Consider the following 23,467-nt stretch of genomic DNA (forward strand, 5'->3'; position numbering starts at 1 on the left):
ATTTGTCACTGCGTTATTTGAGCATGGTTTTCTGTAGAGGGGGAAGAATGCGCAGCTACTTCTCAAGAAAAATGTGGAGTAACCACAATGCTAAAATGGCAGCAAAAGAAATAAGAAAATGGCGTCATCAGTGAAATTAGTTTCGATGGCTTGATTTGAGGGGGTCCTGCCTGATGCGAGGATGTTTTCAGCATGAGGTATTATGTTACAGGCTTAGTTGTAACTATACAATGAAGATTTTAAATAATTTAAAGCTGTGGGGTTTTTTCTCGGTATTCCCTTAAAAAGCATGATACCAAAGAGGCGGATATAAGAGCTTACTCTAGTAGATGATCAGAAATTATCTTTGTTTGCATGCTATAAATATTTTTAGTATCAGGTTGCATTGTGGATCTCAAGCCCATTGGAATTACCTCATATTTTAATTTATTTAAACTAAACTCCAAAAAAGAGACAAAGCCCTGAGTTTTGCTTTGATTGTGAATCTCTCAATGCGCTTGAGTTTTATAGGGTTGTATTTTTTTAATTGGGATGTTAATACAAGGACATTTGTAGCACAGGGGAGAGACTGTAGCCACTCATCATGGCACTGAGCAAAGCCCCACACCAAGGTCAATCCCTCTGCATTTAAAAAATCTTGAGAAAGAGATAGCCATGTATTTGGAAACGTGACAAACAAGCTCAGATTTCAGATCGTGTGGTTCGTTCGCTTTGTGTCAATGCCATTGCTGATGGTGAAACGCCAGTGCCAAAGGAGATGGGCTTCCCGCGTGTCCTGCTGCTGGTCCTGCTGTCCTGATCTGCGCGGAGACCTTCCCTCGCTCAAGAAGTTGTATTCCAAGTGAGGTGATGTTGCATTTAATTGCTTTCGTGACATTTTGGTTTCTTTATTATGACAAGCAGAAATGCTGGTGGAGATGCTTTCAGATGTGATTACCAGTGTTAGCCAGCGGAACAACGTCCTTCTGGTGGCTCTAGAGTAACACTACAGCTGTAATTGGCTGGCAAGAGTCTGTCCACCTTCTTTCTCTAGTTCAGATACATTTTTTCATTGTTTTTCTTCCTTCTGTGCTTTGCATGACCTCTAGGCAGGTTAGGGTTATTCAAGACATTCTATTTTGTTATTGCACAGGTTTCCTTGGCACTTTGTAGCTTGGTAGGACCTGGGATTCTTGTTGAGAACAGCTCCCAGCTGCATCGTAGGGAGAAAGAAAAAAGACTATGTGCCTGAGGAGGAAGAGAGGATTACTAGAGAAGGCAGCACTGTTGCTTACGCTATTTTTGTGTGGCATTAACGATTGCTGTCAAAAATTATCTGTGCAGTGGAGACTGATAATTTTATGTGGAACAGAACCTCATTCTGAGCAACTTCGCTGTAAAATTTTAGATTAAAAAAGGTATTATCTTAATTTTATGCCATTAAAGTGTTTGTGGCTTTGAAAAAAAGCTTACTAAACCACTTCTGACAGCATTCCCATGCGCTGTGTAGCCCAACATGACATGGCAAAGACTTTTAGAGCCCGAGAATGAGAGACTAATCTGTGTAATTGAAGTTATTTTGGCTTCACTCTGATGAAGGGGAAAGACACAACAAATTGCATGGATAATCACTAATATTTTAATAACTAGTTACACTGTATAAGCAGTATATAAATTACATATATTGTGATGGATGATACAGTTCAGTTTTCAGAACTGAGTGTCCTACTTCACTCAATTGTTATGTTTGGGTTTGTTAAATCTTGCAGATTTCTCTGGCATATTTTGCGAAATCTTAAAATGCATAAGAACACTGCCTTGAATTTCTGTGTTACGGTAGGAGTTAAGCCACTTGCAAGTACAATTTTAAGTGAAATATTGAGATCTCATAGTGCGTGAAAGCTTGAACTCACTGAGCATCCTGTGTTGAATTAGAAGAAACTAAAACTGAGCGGAGTCATGCTTTGTGCCAGCAGCCATGATCCCTGTTTATACACAGAACAAGCAGTGCTGTGTAGCAGCGTGGTCAATTTTGGGGCTGCCGTGTGAGCGCCTGGCACAATATTTCAGCAGGGAATCTGAGCAGTGGTATCTTTCTAGACATTTCCAGTGTGATAAAGCTGTGCTCCCTGTATATTTCATGGTAAATGCTGCTTATATTTGCTGCAAATGCCTTGCACTCTCCTTGACAGTGATGTGCTGCAAATGTGTTTTGGAGGACTGCAGTTGGGTGTGGGATATGATGGTACCTGTCATGCTGGGGGATAGTTTGGTATTAACTGATGGTTTGATACTAGCCATTCCGTGCTTAATGGATGGTCTCATGGCTGAGGCAGGAGCTAAGAGTTATTTGTATTTCTTCCCTCGAAGCCCGTATGCCTGTCTAAGGAGCACATTTCAGGTCTTCCCTTGCCAGATCCAAATGGTCCCAGCAAGAGTCAAAGAGCATGCACCATCTGCCCCTGCTTCTGTTAGGAGCTGAGCTGCGATTTCCTGAGGAGCGCTTCTTTCAGCAGTTTGAGTTGTTCCTGTCGCAGCTAGAAGGAATAATGATATTTCTCCAACACAGCAAAATCCAATGTTACTGGATACAGTCTGAAGATTACTCTGAAAACTGCATGAGTTTCACAGACCAAACAGTCTAAAACAGTAAAATAATATAAAAAAAGTACTAGATATTTGCATTGCCGGCACTAACCTGTGGCAGCGAGCGCTTTGTAAATATTTGCCTAAGTCTTGCGCTGCCACACAGATTAAAGGCTGTATTCAAAACTGGGCATTGCATCAACGACATGCCGATGGTGGGGTAGGGAAGCCCTCTTCCTGCCCCAGAACTTGTCTCCAGCGAAGGTTGCTTCTGTGCATCTTCCACAATGGACGCAACCTGTCGAAGAAGGCTTGCAGGCAAATGGCGGTGCCCCTTCTATGTTCCGCAATGCGTGCTGCTGCCCGCTGAGTGTGCGCAGGGAGTTGTGTGCATTGCCAAAGCACGCAGGCTCTAGCATGGTGTGCATCGACTCTTGCTGCTGCCAGCGTGAGGTTCCTGTTGCTGCTCCTCCATCATGAGACAGTATTGCAGCTCTGCAAAACTTGATTTTGCTGGAGCAAAAAGGTGCTTTTAAAAAAATCAAATAATCTTTAAAATCATTGCTAGTCATGCAGTGGAGCAGAGATTAGGCCAGGTTTTGTGTATTGTGATGACTTACTGTGGCTGAAATGCTATCTGCTTGTAGGGTGGGGAAGAGCTCTCCTACCTTGGCTTTCAAACAAATTGAATGTGAGTATTGGCTGCAAGTGTGGAGCACAGTCACGGTGCATGTCGGGGATGTGGTTTGAGACCCCTGTGAAGGCAGGTAGCGAAGCAGCAGATCTTCCCCAAGCCCAGTGTTTGGCTGTATTAGCACAGTTCTGTGTTACAGCTATTTGCCTGCATCCTTTTCCTTCTTAAGCTTCAACATGGCTGTTGCTGTGAAAGTCTCTGATGCAACACCTGGCTCTTGGGACTTAGGAAACTGTAAACCCTTCTGTGTTTTCCCTTCTTTTTTTCCTGTTTAGTCAATAGTGAAGTTAATTTTTTAGAAAAATTATGCAGGATTTCCCATTCTAAATGCTGTGGTAAGGAATCTGAGAAATGTGTATTGTAGTTTGACAAGCTCAGCTGCCTTAGGCTAGGAAAATTTTCTATTGCTAAATCTGTGAATTGAACACTGCATACAGCTGTGGGACAAGCCTTGTCAGACATTCCTTTTCAGTGGACCTTTGTGTCTGTGTACAATGATTTGTTCCTTGTCTCTCGTGTAGTGTCGAAGTGATGCTGACTGGTATATCGCCTTTCCTTGGGTTCTATCCCTCTCTGAGGAGCTCTACTTTGGCCCCATAGAAGTTTTGCTATCTGGAGTCCTCCAAGGAGAAAGCCAATTTCACAACTGCTCTTAGCTCATTGCATTTGGTGGGTGATCTTTGGGCCCTGTTGCTTTGAAGGACACTGTATTACACAGGCCAAGGTATGTAGTGAAGCTGTTTATCTGCGTGTTTTTAGCAAAAGCTGATGCTTTCTGCAAAACAAATCTTAGGAGACCTACAGAAGCTTCCAAGAGATGCTGGTGTGATGAATGGAAAAGAAGTCTGAATGGAGGACAAAAAATTGCCCGTGCTACACTGGCATGTCCCTGTCTTCAGGAATGCATTAGTTGGCCACAGCATTGCTTACAGGCCCATCAGCCTAGCTGTTTAAAGCGAACCAGCAAGCATTGATGCTTTTGTCAGCATAAACAATTTGGATATAAAAACCACAATAAGATATAGTATGGTCTGTTATTGTGGCAGTAGATTCCAGGTAGTTTTGCTTCATTTTCTGTTTCCAGAGACATCATAGCCAGGAGGACTGTGCCAGGGTGCACCACCCTGGGAGTATGCTCAGATGTATGCAAGTTTGCAGTAGGATTGTATTTAGCAAATCGTTTCTTAAAATTGCTAGTAGATACAAAATCAGGTGCTTCACCTGGAGCTACTGTTCCCAAACCATTCCTAAAGAGTGATTAACAGTATAATCATCATCCCTGCTGGTCCTTTGCAGGATTCGCTGGATTTCCTGGAAATCCAGCACTTGGAAATATTTTAATCAAAGAGGAATTGACTTGAGATGGTCCCAGATTGTTCATTTCATTTCTCCTTTCTTCCCTTGCCAGTGAAAAAGTAAGCATTGCTGTCAATATCCAAGGCCTCAGTATACTATTTGGCAACATTTGCCTTCTCTTGACAGCTTGAATACTAAGATCAAGTATTAAAAGTATGGCCTGGCTGATGGAAGTAATTAAGAGACTTCTGTCAGCCAGGAGAGAGTTACCTAACCTCATTTACTGTGGTAAATGGAAGAGGCTTTCAATCTTCTGTCAAAAAGAGGCCATCAGTGCATTCATGCCCTTTTGTACCAATAATGAATTAGATACTGGAACACTTTCTTGCTGGCGTTCAAGCTGGAGTAAGGCAGGTGCTGGTTCCTGTCACATCAGCCTGAGTCCGGCAGCAGTTGCCTGAGATGAGGAATGACAGTGGAACAAGGAGCTATGTGAGAACAGGGAAATGGCATGGCCTCCCAGGTGTCCTGCCCTCCTGCAGGTGGGGCTGCTTGTACAAACTATCCTGGAGCGAGGCAGTGTGGGGCTGGATTTCAGCAGAGAGGGGAGGACGTGAGAAGATCAGACTGAAATGCAAGGGGTAAGAGATCAAAGAGGAACTGGAATGTGCTGGGGAAAGATGCTGAGCCATAGACATGCAAGAATAAGTGGGACTAGCTGGGAAGTGGGAACCTGAAGGTGGGAGAGTGGGTTTATTTCTGTGCCTGTGTCCCTGTTTTGCAAACACCATCTCATCAGATATTGTACAAATAGCGTGTAGGACACATTCAGTGGCAAGTGTTGCAGAGAACCTGTGATGGAGAAGAGTTCTAGTGCTTCCTTTCTGAACTAGATACAGGAAGAATGAATGGGAGTCCCACAGTAACAGGAAAATTAAATGCTCCTCACTAAAGCAGGGCAGCATGATGTGACTTTAAGGCTCTCTCAGCTCTTTGTGTAAACCTGCCTCAGGGAAATAAGATAAATTTTCATTTTCAAGCAAAATCCAGGCTATGTTAGGATCCCTGCAATGGCAGAGCTTGTGCACGGAGAGCTGCAAGGTGAGGACTTCAGCGTGGAGGTTTTAGTGATGCTTGTGTTAGCAATTCCTATCTTTGCCATCTGCCGCTGTGAAATAGCCCTTTGTCTCCTAACAGTATCTCTGTTCTCCTGCTTCTCTCTTTGGATACCCAGTATGAAGCAATGTCTTGTTGCTTGTTGTACAATCAGTAGCATCTCCCCTGAGAGGGCAGTTCCTGTGATATGGGTCGTGTACTCCCTGTGTGTGCTGAATGCCATACCTCCCTATCCTTGTCAGAGTCTGCAAGCATTTGTGGCAAAGTCAAACCTTGCCTCTGGGATTGCAGAAAGCTTTTAGGGCAGATGTAACTCAATTGGCACAACCAGCGCTTTTCGAGGCCCGGACTTAACAGCTTTAAGGGTTCACATATCTCTTATGTGGCCTGGGATTTTTAAGGACTAAAATTCTCGAGCATAAAGCATATCTCTTCCATCTTTCTACCCATCCTTGTTCCAGAGCGCTCTGTTTTTTTCTTATAGCAGATGGACATTTGTGTGCATTTATATATATCCATGAAACCTAAATGTCCAGTCACCGAAGCATAGTGTACCACTAGGTGGCAATGCAATAAGCACAGGGAATAAGTACTGTTACAGCAGCAGGACACTCCTCACTTTTAACGTGTGAAATTTTAGCCACCAAAGCCCGGAGTGACAACCCCAGGAGCTCTTGTTTGGCCTAACTAAGCAGAAACAGTCTCATGAGCCCCAGCATCAGCTATTGAAGCTCCCTTTTCTGAGGTTTCACAATTAGCCTGTAATTAACTGAAGCAGCAGTTGTCATGCTGCAGTCATGATGTTTAGCACAAGGCATAGGGCAACCTTTTTAAAATGTACCTCTCCTCAGTGAGGCATTATAGATATTATTTGGAATGCATGGGGATTTTCATTTGCTGAAGGAGTAGTTTTTGAGATTGAAAAAGACAATTATCTTCCCCTAATTGGCATTCGAAGTAATGTGATCTCTTAAACGGACCTAGTGAACTCTCTGGGAGCTGGGAGGTTTCATTAAGGAAGATACTCAGCTTGAATTTACTGACTTCAAGGGAAGTTCAAGCACATTTTAAATTACTCTGCCGATCACCATCGCTGCTGTGTACTTTTCTAGGCAGTTACCTGCTCGGCTCAGGATACACATCCTTCCAAGGAGGGAGGAGAGACTGAGGGCAGTAATGTAGGACTTGTGCCTCAGGGCTTTCGGGAGCCCAGTGCTCGCAGAGCAAGCAGGGAGCCAGGGCACCCAGGACCTCTGCAAGGTGCAGTGTGTGGCTTGGTGTGCTCAGCACCTTCCATCGCATCCAGATAGCTGTAGGTCTGCATCTTGGAGACAGTGGGCTTTTTTTGCCTGTAAAATTAGCAGTGGTGTTAGGATACGGCAAACACACAGTGTTCTCTGCAACAGCAGATCCCTACCATCAGAAACGTGGCTGTCTCTTCTGCTGGTATGTTGGTGTGTGCTTTGAAGGTCTAGAAGCACTGCTTGTTATAGTTCCAGATAATTTTTCTCCAACTTAGGTTGGAAGTGGGGAAATAAAAAGCCTTCTCAAAGTGCTTCCACCCGTACAGACATGGACAAACGTACAAACCCATGTCTCCATCCTTCCCCACCTCTCCCGCACAGAGCCAGGATCAGGTCTTGGCCCGGTTAAGTGACTGCGGCAGCCCTTACCTTGATGCTGCTGTAATAGTTGGTCCCCAGACACATGCAAGGATCTGAATTTAGCTTCCCTTTTTCAGGCTATAACTGTGCTTTGTGGGCATTGTCTAAAAATAAAGTGGGACATGGTGGACAATGAAATGAAGAATAGGCTGTGTAGAAGTGGCTGCTCTCTTCTGTATTCAAGGGCTGTTTCTGGGGGGGACCGTGTCACATGTCTGTCGCATGCATGGCAGTTCATCCTCTGTCTGGTATACAGAAAGGGGTGACATTCCTATTTCCACCCAAAGGGGGTCACAGGTTCTCCCATACCTCAAATGCTTGTTCTACATATTTCAAAAGGAAAGGGTGCAATGCCCTCTGTTACACATACTGGTGCTGTGTAGCAGGACAGTAGACAGCACATCTATGTGGCAGAGTTTCCTGTCAGATTTCTTCAGTTTGGGGGGATTTCGAACCCTCCTCACCTCCCAGAGCTAAGTAGCGATCTGTTTCTAAGAGGACTGTTTCTAAGACCTACTGTAATATATATTCCCAAAGATCCAAATCCCTATGACAGCAAGTTTCTGTTCTGCCACATAATCCATGCTCCTCTAGAGATCCTGAGGTCTACCTGGGCTGTATGGATCAATACTGATGTCAGATTGTTGGGGCAGGAACCATGTATTTGCAGGAAGATGTGGGGAACGAAGGGCACAAAAGCCTCCTGATTCCTGACAAGTTTGGTTAGGCGCTGCTGCAACTGTGTATCCTCGTCGTAAACACATAAAGCATGGTACATTGAATTCCCACTCCCTGGGTTTCTTAGTTGCTCTTAATTTTAGAGCTGTGGAGTGAGCATACAGACTCTTAAGATATTAGCACTTAATGGAGTTGATAATGTTATAGTTGATTACTTCAGAGGGAGGCAAAGGCTTCTTTTTCCTTTATATGATTTGAATAATGCTTAAGTTTAAGTCTGGGAGTACAAATCAACTTGGTTTGTTTAATTGATGATATAACAGTGAAAATGCAGAACAAAAATGTTCAAGCTAGGGTGTAATAAACGTTTCCTATGTGTTACTAGAGTTTACCCCACAGCTGTTTGTTTAAAATTTGAAATATCTTATGTTTCCCTAGTATGGGTCACGTAAGTAACCTACAGGAGCTAACAGCTCATCTAAGTCAGTCTGTCCATGCACATCTGACTTTACTGATATACTGAAAATTAAAAATAAAATTCTTATGTATTTTACCCTTTCCAGCTGTATGCATGGAGAGGCTTTGTGGTAAACTTTTCCTGTGTGCTTTCCAACTGTTTAGTTATTTCCATATTTCCTCAACTGAGTATTTTTAAGGCTCATTTTCACAGTTCCTGTTGGGCCTCCAAGAGCTCCACTCCTGCCTGAAGCTGCCAAGTCAAAACCTTTTTTTTTTTTTTAATTTTTTTTTTTTTTCCTCCAACATACTCAAGTCAACAGTCTTATCTTGGCTTATCGTTCCTACCAGCTTTCATCCTAGCTCCCTCAAATGGAGAGCAAGAGGAAGCAGTTGCTGGGACACAGAGATAAAAGAGAATAGAAGCAGGACATTTCACTAAGATTTAATGCATATTAAACCAGGGGATTAATGCATTTTCATTTTCACATTTCTCTGTATGGATATCTTACTGTACCTCTGGTGAAGTAAAGTGACCTTTAAACTTTTTGGGAGTGGATTGGGGAGAGAGCTCCGAGTACTTCTCAGAGTTGAAAGAGCTGAGTACTACAATATGTATCTGATGTTAGTGCAAGGCTGATTATTTTTTTTTTTGACTGTAGCTCTGTGTCTCCTTTTCTGCAGGGATTCCTGAAGAATGAAAAAGATAATGCATTGCTGTCAGCCATTGAAGAGTCTAGGAAGAGGGTAAGTTGGAAGCAAGCAAGTTAGATATTTAATAAACCAGTGGAATTTAAGAGGACTGTATTGAGAATACAGAAAAATTAGACATTAGGAAATATTCCCTTAGCATTTTCAGAAGAAATACTTGTCAGTTGTATTTCGACGACAGTATTTTTGTAGGGTCAGGAGGCTCACAGTGCTAAATCTGTTTGAACAGAGAAGCTGTTGTTTGTAAGGCACAGCACACTCCCTCCAGCCCTCTCTGCACAGGTGCTGCCTCTTCTAGAGGTGCTAATGCCTAGGACATGGAGTTTATTTCCTCCTTTGTTCTGAGAAATGCCTTGTGCACTGCCTTCCCGTACAGTGATGACACTCAGTGTATTTACTGTAGCTGTTTCTCCAGGTTACAGGAGTTGTTGAAGTACATATGACCACATTCAGGCCTACGCAGCAGAAGTGCTGCAAGGTTTAACTCTTGTGTCTGTAGAAGAGCCAGAACACCATACTGCCTCATATTGTCCAAAGGAAATCTCTCATATTAGGAAAAAAAGGTGCCGTTTTTTTTTTCTTGAGCAGTACAAAGGAAAATGCTACAATGAGAAAGTAAGAGTTGTTGTTTAGGCCGAGTCCAGTTTTCTTCCCTTGAAAAGGACCAGTACTTAGTCTGCAAGAAAAAAAGAGCCTTCCCCCGTTCATCTCCTGTCTCTTCACCTCCAAGCAAGTAGTGTTTTGAAGATTTTTTTTTAATTATTTTTTTTTTTTCTGAGCTGGAAGTTGGTTTCTAATGTGAAATTCATCTGATCCTATTTCTGAATCTGTTTATGCTTTTGGTATCTGTCATGTTCTGGGGCAGTGATTTCCACAATTGAATTATGCAGTGTGGAAAAATGCTTCCTGTTGTTTGTCTTAAAACTGTTGCTTGGAAATGTCACTGCATGCATCCTGGTGCTTATGTTACAATTGTTTCCCTTCATGTGCGCTTGGGGCATCGGGTATAGAACTGAGCCTGTGTTTCTTCCAAATGATAAGAAATAGTACTTAAGCTTACATATGAATGTACTGTAATTATTGATGCATGTTTAAAACCCTGTTGAAATTATTATAGTAAAGGTAAGGATAAGACCTATATTCTACCAAGAAAGTATAAAATGAGTTTATATAATAAATCAAACAGAAATCATATGCTCTAGTTGCATGCACGCACCATAATTAAATGTTTGCCAAATGTCACTGCATCTTATCAATTCATTTATACTGGCAAATGTTTTGCCCCCTAATTGACAATATCCAAACAGTGGGCTGTAATGAGACAAAAAACCTATTCAGCCAACCAAGACATTTAGTTATGTACACTGCAGCACAAAGCTATGTGGAAGACAGAAGGCTGGGAAAGAAAAAGAAGTAGAAGATCCAATATAGCTTGTTCTCTATTTAGAATTAGTGGAAACATTCATATTTCCTGTCCCACTATACTCAAGACTGCTAGTTAACATCACCCCACCAATAATTGGAAAGGTAGTGAAGCATCGTCTCTATCCTAATGCTATTGCTAAATAAAGGAATATTGAGGGAGAAGCTGTTTCCTTCTGTGAGTTCCCCAGTTGCATCTGAAAAATGATGTAGCATGTCAGCCATTTTAAAGGTAAAAGGATTGTTTCTTCTTGGGATATGATTTTCCTGCGTGCTTTCCTGAGTTACGTTCTTGATGAGTGAGTTTCCAATTCTTTGGCACTGGCTAATTTTCCTTAATACTTTTATTTTTATTTTATCCTATTTCCTCTTTAAAAGAAAAACATGCTGGTAAAGACCTGAAAATGAAATACAGGCAATAAATGTCTTTTAAGAATGCAGTAAGCCAAACCTTTATAGCCTCCAAGGGGGTGAAAACTACTTGCCGTTAGAGACTATGGTCTCAACAAACCATGCGGATCCATGATGACCTGGATGTTGTGTCTATGCTGCTAAATTAAAGAAAGAATCCTATTGATTTCCAGCCTGCTAAGTTTGGCATGTATTGCAGTACTATGGAAGAGACACAGATTCCCTCTTTTACCAGCTGGGAATGCGAGAGTTGTCGTAATTCCACACACACTTACTTTCTGAATTCCCTAATACCTGAACAGGAAGCCTGTTAAAATAACGTATCATTAGCTCTTGAGGGCTGTCCTGGTTGATCTATGTTTTGCTATTTTCTGTTTCATTTTTGAGCTGGTCAGAGCTTAGGCTGTTTGGTGTTTCTGTATGTTCCTTATCTCTTGGTCTTCTTCACCAACAGACTTTTGCTATGGCTGAGGAATATCACCGAGAATCAATGCTGGTTGAATGGGAACAGGTGAAACAAAGGATTCTTCATACTCTTCTTGCATCAGGAGAAGATGCTCTCGATTTCACACAGGAAAATGAGGTAACCCTGTCTTTCTAAACACTGCATAGTCACACGTGGCATGTACACAGCACTGCTGAAACCACCTCTGGATTATTCTATAGCTACAACTGTGTGAAAATGATAAATATAAAATCTCTATTTAATTCCAGGATGGCTGGAACTAGCAGAATGCATTGTCTAGCAAAGTATCAAACCTTTTAGGGTTGTTCTTATTGACTGATGAGTACAGGCAGTGGAGCTCCTATTGCTGAAGCTGTGTTTTAAGCAACATATGTGCAAGCTGGAAACTTAAAATCGCGCTAATGCATATTACATCAATACACCCAAGGGGCAGAAAATGCATAGTGGTGAACTTCACCTACAGGAAACGTTTGCAATGCTAATGAGACCAGACAACTTCTCAGGGGTAGCAATACTCACACATAAGTCTTGGTGTGTCTCTGTCCCTTATCACTGTGTCCTAGCAAGGATTTATGGCTTCTTTTAGGACGCTGATGAAGGTTTTCAGGTTTCTTGGCAAAATCAGGTGAATATCCAATAACAAAAAAAAGAGGGAGTATGCTTTCTTTTTCACCTTGCTATTTCATGGAATGCAGATTCAAGTTTTGTGCCTCCAGTGTTCATCAGTTCAAGTGGCTAAATCCTTTGGGCAAGATGGACTCTGTGTTTGACGTGAAAAGGTATTGACTAGCAACTTAAAACATTCCTTATCTTACATTACACCTTAAAACATTACAGTGTATTCTCTTAAAGAAAATGCTCCAGTTAGGTGAGTAGAGCAAAGCACAGTTACATGCAGAGTTGTGGGAACTCTGCCCCTCTGAGCTAGAGGCATCAGGCATCAGCTGAGATCCCTGGAGCGCAAAGTTACACCACAGCTCCTGCATGATGCCCTGTGAAAACTGTAACCTTGAGAATGGAGGCAACGTCGGGTGGGGGAATGCAAGTTGCTGTGCTTTCAGGCTGGAAAAGAGGCACAGGTTTTTATAGCCATGTTCCTCTCTCCCCCTCCTCCTGCTCTTTTTTTTGGTAGGTTTTTCATTATTGATGTGGTTTTTAAAATAAATTCTTGTTCATTGGAGTGACTTCTACAGCTGCAAAGTGCATTAAAACAAAAAAAAACCCTTGATGTTAATGGAGTATGACCTGTATAGGGATTTGGAAATAATTAGTTGTTAATGAAATGATCCTTTCTGATTACTGTTCTTTTAAATATAGGTTAATCCCAGTTAGCATACATCTTTTTATAGAAGCTATCTTCCCCAGGAAGTATTTTAGTGATACTTTACCATGACTTCTCAGAAGGTTGTCCAGCTTTCCAATATTAGAAATGCTAAATAATGCAGGCTAAATTAATTTAAAACTAGGAACAGCTATCCCATTATTTTAGGATGTGTGTCTGAAGACTTGGCAGCTATTTTGATAGCTTCTAACATCTTTGATTTGTGTGTGAGTTACTGGTGTGGGGTTTTCCTTTCAAAGTGTGGATATTCAGTGGTAGGAGAAGCAATTTAATAACCTACTCTGAGAAGGTAAAGCACCTTTTCTGATGTTTTAGTGTCAAATGGACACTACTCCCAGTCCCTGGCACTCAAGATGCCAAGCATCAAATTGATGGGGGGGGATGGACACGGACACCTGTTATGTTTTTCACTCAGTAATACTCCACACTCTGTTTCAAAGCACTCATAGTATCAGTATGTCATTTCAAGAGCATTTACAAATCCTTGATATATTCTAGTCTTAGCCTCAAGAAGTCAAAGGTCTGAGAGGTTTGAAGTGCATCTACTGTGTTAAAAGCCTGTTATCTAATGTCCCCACAGCAGGTTGTTCTTCTAAAGCCTTGTTCCAGTCAAATAAGTTTTTTGTGTGTGCGTGACACAAACAGACACAGCCTGTAGCACATAGTAGAGGTTTAATTGATATCCTCTGGAGATGGAGAATCAACTGAAAAGGCACAGATCCAAACGCAGCAGGGGGCCGGTCTGCCTGTGAGCCAATTCTCAAGCTTTGGGCAAGCTAATTTGGGCAGAGTGAAATACCAACACATTATTCATGGAAATAAGACCAATTAACAGGGAAAGCTCATGATTCAAAGAAGCTAGTGCAGGACTTGCCATTGGGGTTTTCTGTTCCCCCTTGTTCTCCAGCCTGGCCTTCTTCCCGTAAGGGAAAAACAGTGCTAATAAAAAAAGGTGCTTCTTGGGGAAAAGGGGGGAAAGCCCAGGTTTTGTTTTCAAGTTATCAAACACTTATGCTCTCAAGGTGTTTTTGTTCAGAGTCTTGTTCCACTAGGTGCCGAGGCATTTCTTTTGTCCTTTTACTCCAGGTTTTTCTTTCTTCCACCCTCAGCCCAAGCTCTTCCACTCCTGCTGTCAAGGAACCCATTCCAGCAGTGATGGAGAGACACTGTCGCGCTCTGTTTCTGCTCTGCCTCTCTGTATCGTGTCTTCATATCCCTTAAATCCCAAGGACTGCAAGATGCTTTCTGCTCCCCTGCTGCACCACAGTATATTTTGATGGTGTTCCTCCAGCTCAGTCTCCTGCCTAGTTATTCACTGCATCTATTGGCCAAGCCATTTGGAGTGCTGACAAAATGTCTGCCCAGGCTTCTGCTGAGGAATGTGCATATGCATATGAAGGTGATGAATAATGCAGTAAGGGGTTGGGTGTGCAAGTGAAGCTGAAAGCTCGGCTGAGTACAAATGAAGGAGGACTCCTTTGAAAAGCAGCATCGTTAGGCTAAATGAATTTAAAGATAAAAATGTGATGGCAGTGCAGTATAGCTGCAGCTTTCACAAATGGATAATATTCAGAATATTACAGTTCTGAAGAATATTTTGGAGAAACCTAAATTGAGGGCAGGGAGAAGCAAACATGACTGATAAAAACAGCACAAGCCATTTAAGCAGTATCAGACCTAGAGATGCAGAAAGACGTGTGTGAGCGCTTGCACTCTTGCAGTCCTTTGTGCATTACCCGCTTTTCTGGTTTTTCCTTTTGCTGCTCCAGTTAAGCTTAAGAACCTGACCTGAAAGGTGCTGGTTCTCCTGTGCACCTAGCTGCTGTTTTCAACACATCTTTCATAATCTTTTCCTTGTTTGAAAACTTGATAAGTTCTGACTTGCCACCAAAAGATATCCTCCCCCTTTCCCAAATGCCCCCCCTTAGCTTGTAGGGGATGCCTTTTCAAACACTGGTGACCAGCTGCAAAAGGATTGCCTGCACAACTCTCCATTTCTGCAATTCAGGGTGAAACCCATGCTGATTCACTGCTTTAGTGTTCCTTTTGAAATTTCCTTTTAACAGAGCCATGAGATAGTTCAGTGAGCTAGTGCTTTTTTTTAAGTTTAATAATTCAAAGATGAAGCTAGAATGTAAGTATGAGATGGAGAAAATAGGAAATAAGTCATAGGAAATGCCCATGGCCCTTGGCATAAGAAAGAAAAGCAAGACAAATTCTGGAGTTCCTGAATTTTTTCCTTGCTGAGGTGCCGAGTCAGTAGTGGGCATTTAAAGAATTTCAATGTGGCAGTTCTCAGCTATGGCAGATTGTTAATAAGAGATTCTCAAAACAGAATTGTGAGGGTAAAATTAAAACTGGAGAAAGGAAAGGAAAAAAAAACCCCAAACCAAACCCCAGAGCAGTAATTTCTTAGTTTCAGGCGTGCAGTTTTGAATTCCGATCCTTACCTGCGGGTTTTAACCTGCCAGTCATACACTGCTCTCTGGAATGGCAGCCATGTGGATGCTCTTTCATGCTGCAAAGCAGCAGCAGGAGAAAAAGGAACCAGATTCACAAAACAAAGCCCCAGTCCTTATGTTTCTGGTGTTTAGGCACTGGTTGAAAAGTGACACTAAGTCACAATGTATCCTTCTTCACTTGCTTTAGAAGATGAAACCTCATCAGTAATTAATGACAACGTCCATAATTTAGCGTTACTTTAAATAACTCTGCAATTTATCTGGCACAGCATAGGGGAAGGCTGCAAAGCGCTATTTCTGCCATCATGTCTGTTTCCCAGGAAACCTGCTTTAACAGCTTCTTTGTTCTTTAGAACAAAGAATTTGTCATTTTTTAGGTGGGTTTAAAGGAATTTGTGTCGGATGATTTGGCACGGAAAGAAAAATGCAAATGCTTCTGACTATCAGTATCCATTAGGTGTGACTGAAGAGTATTTTTAGTGTAAGTTCAGCTGCAAAAAGAAAAAGTGGGATTTCTTTGGGGGTTTTGGTAAGGCAGTTTTATACTGACTAAGGTCTAAATGCATCTGCCTGATTTTATAATTAGGTTGGACATAATTTAATTTGCAATATTACTGAGAAATTAATGCGGTGGTAAACTAATACCAGCAATTTTAAAGGATTGTCCAGGTTCATCTTTGATACCTTTATTTATATTTATATTTTACTATATCAGGGACAGACACAACAGAATATTTTTTAATTCTGTAATCAACTGTGGTATGCTATGCAGAAAGCAGTAATCACAAATACCACAAAGTTCTTGAAATTTCCCAACAGAGGTCAATGCCCTTATCTTCACATATAGACTCCCAGCGAACTTGGAACAACTTCTTGGCCATTGCAAGCGTGTCACTCTATTGGTCTTTAAATTTACAATTGTGAAAATTTTCCTAATGAGAACTCCTAGACTAGGGCAGTGGATAGCCATTGTCTTTGCAAGAACATATGCTCGTGAGTGTTAGTTTAATCCAGGTTATCTTCCCTGATACAAAATGAAAATTATAAGCATTTGGGAATGACTGAGAGACTGTTCAGTGCATAGACTGATCAGTTATATGTCTGGAAGTTCATATGTTTCTATTATTTAATTTAGAAGTTGGGATGTGAGATTCTTTTGAAGACCCTGCCAGCATTTCGTCCTCATTTGAAACAAGCTGAATGATGACACCATCTGGAGAAAAGCTACCCATTTCTTGGATCTTTTCCTGAAATCCATGCAAGCCAGGTCATGGCAGGAATGTTGGTCCTGCCGTGCTGCAGCCTGACAGGTGTCAGCAAAGCTGAACTCTAAAGCTGATTAAAGTGAAATTGAAAACAATTATTGCCGCCCCCTTGCATTTGGGCGTTGTTGTCTGTACAGGCAGTGAGTAGGTCACATTCAGCTGATCTCTTCCAGGAAAGACTAGAACATGTCCTTAAGTGATACTTGAAGGTGATCCTTTCTACACAGTAAAGCACTGACAATCTTGGTAACTGATGTAAGAAAAATTAAAGCTATTTGTCAGTGTTGCTAAGGTGCAGTGTCACAGCTAATGAGGACGTGCAGCTAGCCGTAACTGACTTTGATGGTAAAAAGCTTAATTTTAAAACTCTGCAGATGTACCTGCTCTTTCTCAGAAGAAGTCACTGATTCCAGTTTAGAGGAATACAGATGGACTTGAGTTATTTGGTAACAAACCAAGGCACAACAAGGCACCTTCTCAGTGTTTGCTTACAGCCACTTTCAATATTTAGCTTGTGTGCTTTGCATCCTCTCTCCTGGTGGAAGTAAGCAACCATCCTAGATCCTCATAACTACCTAAGCTAGATACCTGAAGCAAGCTGAGCAAGGTTTGTGCAGAGAGGTGAGATCTGTTACCAGACCAACTATACCTGGGAGAGTCAAATGAGTTTTTGGGTTCAAAGTCTGTAATTCAAAGGGTGTTGCTTCAGTTGCAGTCCTGAAAACATCCTTGTTTTTTCTGAAAGCTTGTCTGTTCCTCTTTGCTTGCTCCAACTATGTCAGTTGGCTTCATAATAAATATTATGCCTCTATACTGAGCTTGTCTTGCTTTTATCTTCAGACCATCATGGCTGTAGCACTGCTTATGAAGCAGCTGATATTAAAGGGCTGCTTACCTCAAAGGGCTCTGTCTTTGAAATTATTGCAGTTTATTTTTCAATAACTTGCAGTGCTGATGCTGAAATGAAGACCTTAGGAAGCAGGGAATATTGAAGAATGTTACGTACTTAATTAGGAGTATTCCTTTCCCCAGAGTGTGGTGAGCATCCATGTTCAGTAGTGGCTATACTGAAAACATACCTGTGATTTGTAGTGAACAGTTGCAAGGATAGCTTTATGCAGCATTAGAATATTACGTCAGTATTATATTTAAAATTTTATAAAAGAGCACAAATATTCCATGCTGTGACTCCATCTGCTGTCCTTCTACACTGAAAATATCTCAATCTTGACATAGTCTCTGTGGGTAGGAAGATGATTTTTTTTTTTTTCAGGTCAGTATATTGCCAGTGTCCTTCCTCCTAGACCTGACCGGCACGGGGCACTTCTTCGCAGATAATTGAATGCTGCAGTCACGTTTTGTGTCTGTGTCATGGTACTAGGACAAAACTGGAGTGTCTGCTTTGCTAGACTGGTTCCATTGAGCTGGTCCATCCAATTCTGTGTCCTTGCTGTGAATGGAGATTCAGACTAGATGCTTCACAGTGAGATATTAACATGACAATAAGCAACCTTTCAAGAAACAAAAGGAAAGAACTGAAATTATAAGATGCTCTCAAGAGGTGCTGATGTGCTAGTTCTAGAGAGCTAATGGTTAGTTTGTGCACTGAATAAGGAGCGTTTCTGTCACTTTAGAAAATTTAAGCTAAATTGGGAACATAATAAGGTATTGCAGTGAGACTGCATTTTACTCTGTAGATAGTTCAAAACCCTGTTCTTAGTTCTGTCAGGAACATGGTTTTGCTGTTGTTCTTCAGGAGTAGATATATTGGTAAAATGCTTTGCAATAATTTTATACTTTGTGCTTCTCATTAAACAGCCTAGCTACGTTGGGGAGTTGGGCCCTCCAGGTCGCAGCTCCTTAGACAACGTGGAGATGGCATATGCTCGGCAGGTGAGTGGAAATGAAAAAACAGTCAAACATTAATTTCCCCACCTCTCTCTCTGTCTGTAGAAAACAAAGATCTGTGAGTGCAGTGTGTAAGAAGATATGGTAGGTGAAACACAAAAATGTCTGCCTGTGGTTAAAATGCAGTTGAAAAATGCAGAAATGTAGCTTGACTTTTTTTAGAAGTGTATTCATCTCTCTGCTACAGGATTTTTTTTGTCAAAAGGAGATCCTGAATACCATACATGACTGTAGAAGTAATTTATGCTCATATAGTAAATTGAAACTCTTGTAACCTTTCAAGAAAAATAATCTTTTTAGAATTCATTTCAATGTGTAATGGTATGCACATGAAGACTTTCCATTCCCTTTATTCTCGCATGTGGAGGATCACATTTCTGATGTGTGCATGTAGGGAAAAAACATGCTGAAGTCTTAGTGCTGCTGTTTGTCAAATTATATCCAATTTAATGGCATCGGTTTGATACAAAAATTCGCGGATACTATCCTTCAAAGTCCGAATCTCCCCGTAAGAGGAAGCGGAGTATCCAGAAAGTTCCCAAAATAAAACTCAATAGTAACAAAGTCACTATTAAGCAGGCATCCTTTATTACAGCGCTGGGCAGCACTGGGGATTGCTCCTCTGTGAGTGCTCCAGTGATTCGGTAAACTTCCAAAGATTATATGCTATAAAGTCATACATAGTCATAAGGTTCCCGAGGATTCATTAACATATGTAAAAGTTCAATCTGCATGCATAGTTTTCTTTTCAGGGGTCCTCCAGTGGTCTCTGATGGTCTTCCTCACCTGTCTGCTGGTTGAACTTTGGGTTTCCTTTGCCCATATATAGTAGTTGAATTAGTTTATCAGTCCTTTAGCCTTGGACTATCACAAGGGGCTGATTTAAACTAGTTCCTCGAGGAGTGCTTATCTCAGCACTGATGCCCCGAGTCTGTTATCAATGAATTTACTAGCTTACTCACGATCTTTTTAATCCTATCAGGCACCAAGTTGCATTCTTCAAATACCTGAAACGATCTTTGCAAGGGAAGAAACCACAAGAGAACAAGGATGCTTACAATAAGGTCTGAGTCAGGGACTGTCAGGAGTTTAGTCCTTTCAGCTTCTGAGAAGCTTTAATGCATCAGCTATGAATTAATACGCCTGGTGGAATTAGACTCCCTCTGGAAATTTTCAGGGAAAGCTGATAAAACTTTACATAACCAATTTGTTACTTTTGTTGTTTGAGATGACCTGTTTACCAGCACTGTTGGAAACAAAATGAAAGAGAATAACTTGATTTTTTAAAATGGAATATGTAAAACTATGTAGACAAAGCGTTGTCTAATTTGCACACAATTACTGTGATTGCGTGTGTTGGCTCAGTCTTTGCTGAGCCAGATAGCATTGTGTACGTCTGTTTTTCTGTGTCTGCATTCAGTTATGGTAACTGAAGAAATGAATCACAAAATAAGGTACATGGTTGTGCTGATGAAGTGTACATTTGGTTTAGTTGTTGTTAGCATGTATTAATTTGGTCCACCTCTACTGTAATATTCTTGTATTAAGGATCTTTCTTGTGGCATAATTATATTCATACTTCGAGGCTGATGTCCTTGTTCCCTGATGTTTTGTGGGTATGGAAAGCTCAGCCTCGCTAGTACCAGGGTGTTGTGGTTCAGCCTCAGCTGGCAACTAAACACCACAGAAACACAAATGATACAGCTGCTCACCACCCACTGACCGACGCTGCCTGTCCCCGAGACTATATCACACTCCCACAAACCCGCGTGGGGTGTGAACCCATCGGTCCACGGCCGCGGGACCGTCCCACCACCGCTACCCCCCAGGGGTAGCTGTAGAGTCACAGTGTCTTCCCTGTGGGCAGGCAGGCGTGCTCTCATCAGGTTTACAGGCTGCGTGCAGGCTGCTTGTGATGTGCTGTGGAAATGTGGCATTCGTGGCCAGGCTTCTGCTGCCAAAACACTTGGTGCGGCTACCGTGTGCTCCCAGCAAGCCCTCTGGAGAAGCTGGCCTGGCTGAGTTGTCCTTAACATCCCCCGACTTGAGTGCAAAAATACCTGGGTTTCAGTGCTGGATACGGGCTCCTATGGGTTTCAGTGGGTAGTTAGGAGTCCTGTGCTGTTTCAGTTTATCATCAGCCATGTTTTATTTACACTGAAATGATTGGTGGTGCTTCATGTTTAGTTCACAGAAACATGGTGAAGTCCATATACATGATTTCATTGATGCTAGATTCTAGTTGCAGTCCTGAGCTCCGCATCTTGTTTGCATGCTGGGCATGTTGAAGTAGTAGTGCATGCAAGAAAAAGGGATTTAAAGTACAACGGCAGTGCTTTTCTAGTATTGAGAATGATTATTTTTCAGAGGTAGCTAGAAGGTCTTTGGGCTAAGAGTACAATAAATAATAATAGAAGCAGCTAAATTAAGACCAAGATTTAAATCAAAATGGGTGTGTGCATGTGTATATGTGTTTAAGGGGAGGTTTTGAAGGGTTTCTGCTCTCCTTTCCCACGTCAGATTTCCCTGAATATTGCCACAAACAGGCAAAATGGTCTTTCTTTTGTGTCAGCAGGTAGGAGGCTGCCATGCAGGGGAATGTCACAGCCATCCAGTTGTCAGGTCTTCCTAATCTTTGTCCTCCAACAATTAGCTGCAGTTAGTCTAACAGGGTATTCAGCACAGGGCTTTGCCATGCAGAACCCTTGAACAGCTGAATTGCTGCCTGCCTTCAGGCAGGCCTGGGTCTTGGTATTGTGGAAGTAGGGTTGGTGCTGATGCCCATTCCTCTGCGTTGGATTAGAAGCAGCTAATGTAGGAAGGAGGCAGAAGGGGGGACACTCTGTTCTTGAAGCCTGGTTCAGAATTTGTTGCTGTAGCTGGGGAGGGGAAAGGGGAGTAACATGCATTGTTAAGTTTGCTTACTTTTAATATGTTTCAGATTTATATTTATAACGAGAAGATAGTGAATGGACATCTGCAGCCTAACCTGGTGGACCTTTGCGCTGCTGTTGCAGAACTGGGTGATAAGGTACTGCCAGTGAGTTAACATAAGGAAATGTATTTAATCTGTTTTCAGCTGTGATTAACAGCCTGCTGACATTGGTGGAAAAATACTGATATTGCTGAAAAAAAATTGCACGGCTCCACAGAAAACACAAAGCCAATACTGGAATCTTCTCTAGTACAGCAGGGCCCACCTGTGATGAACTTGGTCATGGTGAAAATTTCTTAAAGCAGTGAGGAAGAAAAGAGCCTGCCCTCACCGCAGTACCCCATCCTGAGTGATGAGATGTTGAGGAGAAAAAATATTTTTCATTATAAATGGATTCTATGGTGTTTGGTTTTCAAAATGTGGCTTCCTAATAGCCTTTGCCTGTTTTAGGTGAAGGGTTTTCAATCAGATCCTGCTAAAGCTGAAGGATGCTCCCATAGCAAAGTAAAAAGCCCCTAGGACTGGCTTTAAACCAACGATCTGCCTGCTTTTCTTTTTTTATCCCACTCCATTAATTGTTTTGCCTTGGTCCACGCCAAAAAATCAAATGCAGAAACCTGGCCACCTTTGAGAAGTGCTTGGAGGAGAATACTGCAGGAAGGTGAAGTCATGAAAAAACTTGCAAATTGGGAGAGCAAAAAGCTGTTCAGAAGCTGAGGGACAAATGTTTCAGTCAGTTCTGAATTAGACATGCATCTTTCCTTTGAACAGCTCTGTTCATTTTGCTAGGGACAACACGGTGAGTTTTGATGTTCTTGCTGCTTTGAAGCACTGAGATCGAACACCTGCCCTTGCTGGAGCTAACAGTGCTGTTACTTCTCAGTATTTTGCTGTTTCAGCAGGGATACTCTAGTCCTGTAGATTAGATATCAATATGATCTCATCCTTATGGATGAGCAGACGTGGTTGGCTTTCAATGTTTTTTTCAGACCTGAGTCTTTGTCCAAGTGATCAGTGTCCTTTAGACGTTTCTCATCACAGCTGATTGCACAGCTTTCCAGTGGCAGCCAGAACAATTTCTTACATGGAAAATTGGTGATGTGGTATTTACTGAGTGGGATGTACAAGCTGGAAATGGGGAAGGAGACTGAGCACCATGTACCCAGCCTAGTTTTGGAAATCATTGTTGATTCTGGGTGACAACTGCAGGTACAATATTTATAGCCATCTTGTGCAAGAATTATACAGAGAAGCCTAGGAAAATTGATTTCTGCATAACAGAGTGGCTTACCTTCATGACTGTGTCCAGTATCTCCATTATAAATCTAAACTGATGGTACTATGTTTTTATGCTTTTCTTACACATCAAAACACCACGTAGCTCAAAACAGTGTTGCTTGTTCATCTCTGTACTAATCACTGTTGCATGGAATGGCTTGATTATAGAACATCTCTGAGATGTGGGCCATGGTGAAACAAATGACTGATGTTACCCTGGTTCCTGCTAGCGATGCCTTGAAAGTCCGGACAAACATGGAGGTCCGTATGGAATTTGTGAGGCAGGCTTTGCACTACCTAGAACAAAGGTAAGGTGAATGCTCTGCATAGCACAGTTTAATAGAGTTCCCTAATAATAAGCCAGAATAACTTTGTAATGCACACAAACATACTAAAAAATGAACTATCTCTTGCTTCTCACAGAGTGTCTGTTGCTTGCCTTTTCTGTTTTGCAGGTCTTAGAGCAGCCACTTGAGTATATAACTGTTTTAGTTAAAAACTGTTCTAGTTAAAAGGGCCTTGAATCCATGGGGAGGTTGTTTAGAAGACACAAAGACCTTTTATTCTATGTTGCCCTTAAATGTTCTGTATCTGTTGTAGTGGTAAGTGAAAATCATTCACTTGTGGAAAGAGGTCTGTTTCTCCTCTGCAAAAATATTCCCCTTTTCTGTACACCCTTTCTGATTCCTGATCACTGGCAGGAGTTAGTGCTGGGAGGAAGTGAGGAAGCAGTGGGGAGAAATCTGGTGCAGTGAGTCAGGTTCTGATCATGCCATTTCTACACCAAAAGGTTTTTGT

The 23,467-nt window shown here is 41.8% G+C and overlaps 1 protein-coding gene across 4 annotated transcripts in view; it reads left to right on the forward strand.

Annotated features, from left to right (window-relative positions):
* Positions 1–23,467, forward strand: part of NUP93 (nucleoporin 93) — a 91,550-nt gene that overhangs the window by 48,562 nt on the left and 19,521 nt on the right. For 3 of the 4 annotated variants that reach the window (XM_075101749.1, XM_075101751.1, XM_075101750.1), the window contains exons 4-8: positions 9,154–9,216; positions 11,468–11,596; positions 18,367–18,441; positions 21,398–21,487; positions 22,838–22,977. In XM_075101749.1, coding sequence (XP_074957850.1) covers positions 9,154–9,216; positions 11,468–11,596; positions 18,367–18,441; positions 21,398–21,487; positions 22,838–22,977 — 497 coding nt within the window. Of the gene's footprint in view, positions 1–8,843; positions 8,997–9,153; positions 9,217–11,467; positions 11,597–18,366; positions 18,442–21,397; positions 21,488–22,837; positions 22,978–23,467 lie in introns of those variants that run through there. The other variant, XM_075101752.1, reaches the window with a different exon arrangement.

The sequence above is a fragment of the Phalacrocorax aristotelis genome, chromosome 8 (assembly GCF_949628215.1).
Source record: "Phalacrocorax aristotelis chromosome 8, bGulAri2.1, whole genome shotgun sequence".
Taxonomy (NCBI): Eukaryota; Metazoa; Chordata; class Aves; order Suliformes; family Phalacrocoracidae; genus Phalacrocorax; species Phalacrocorax aristotelis.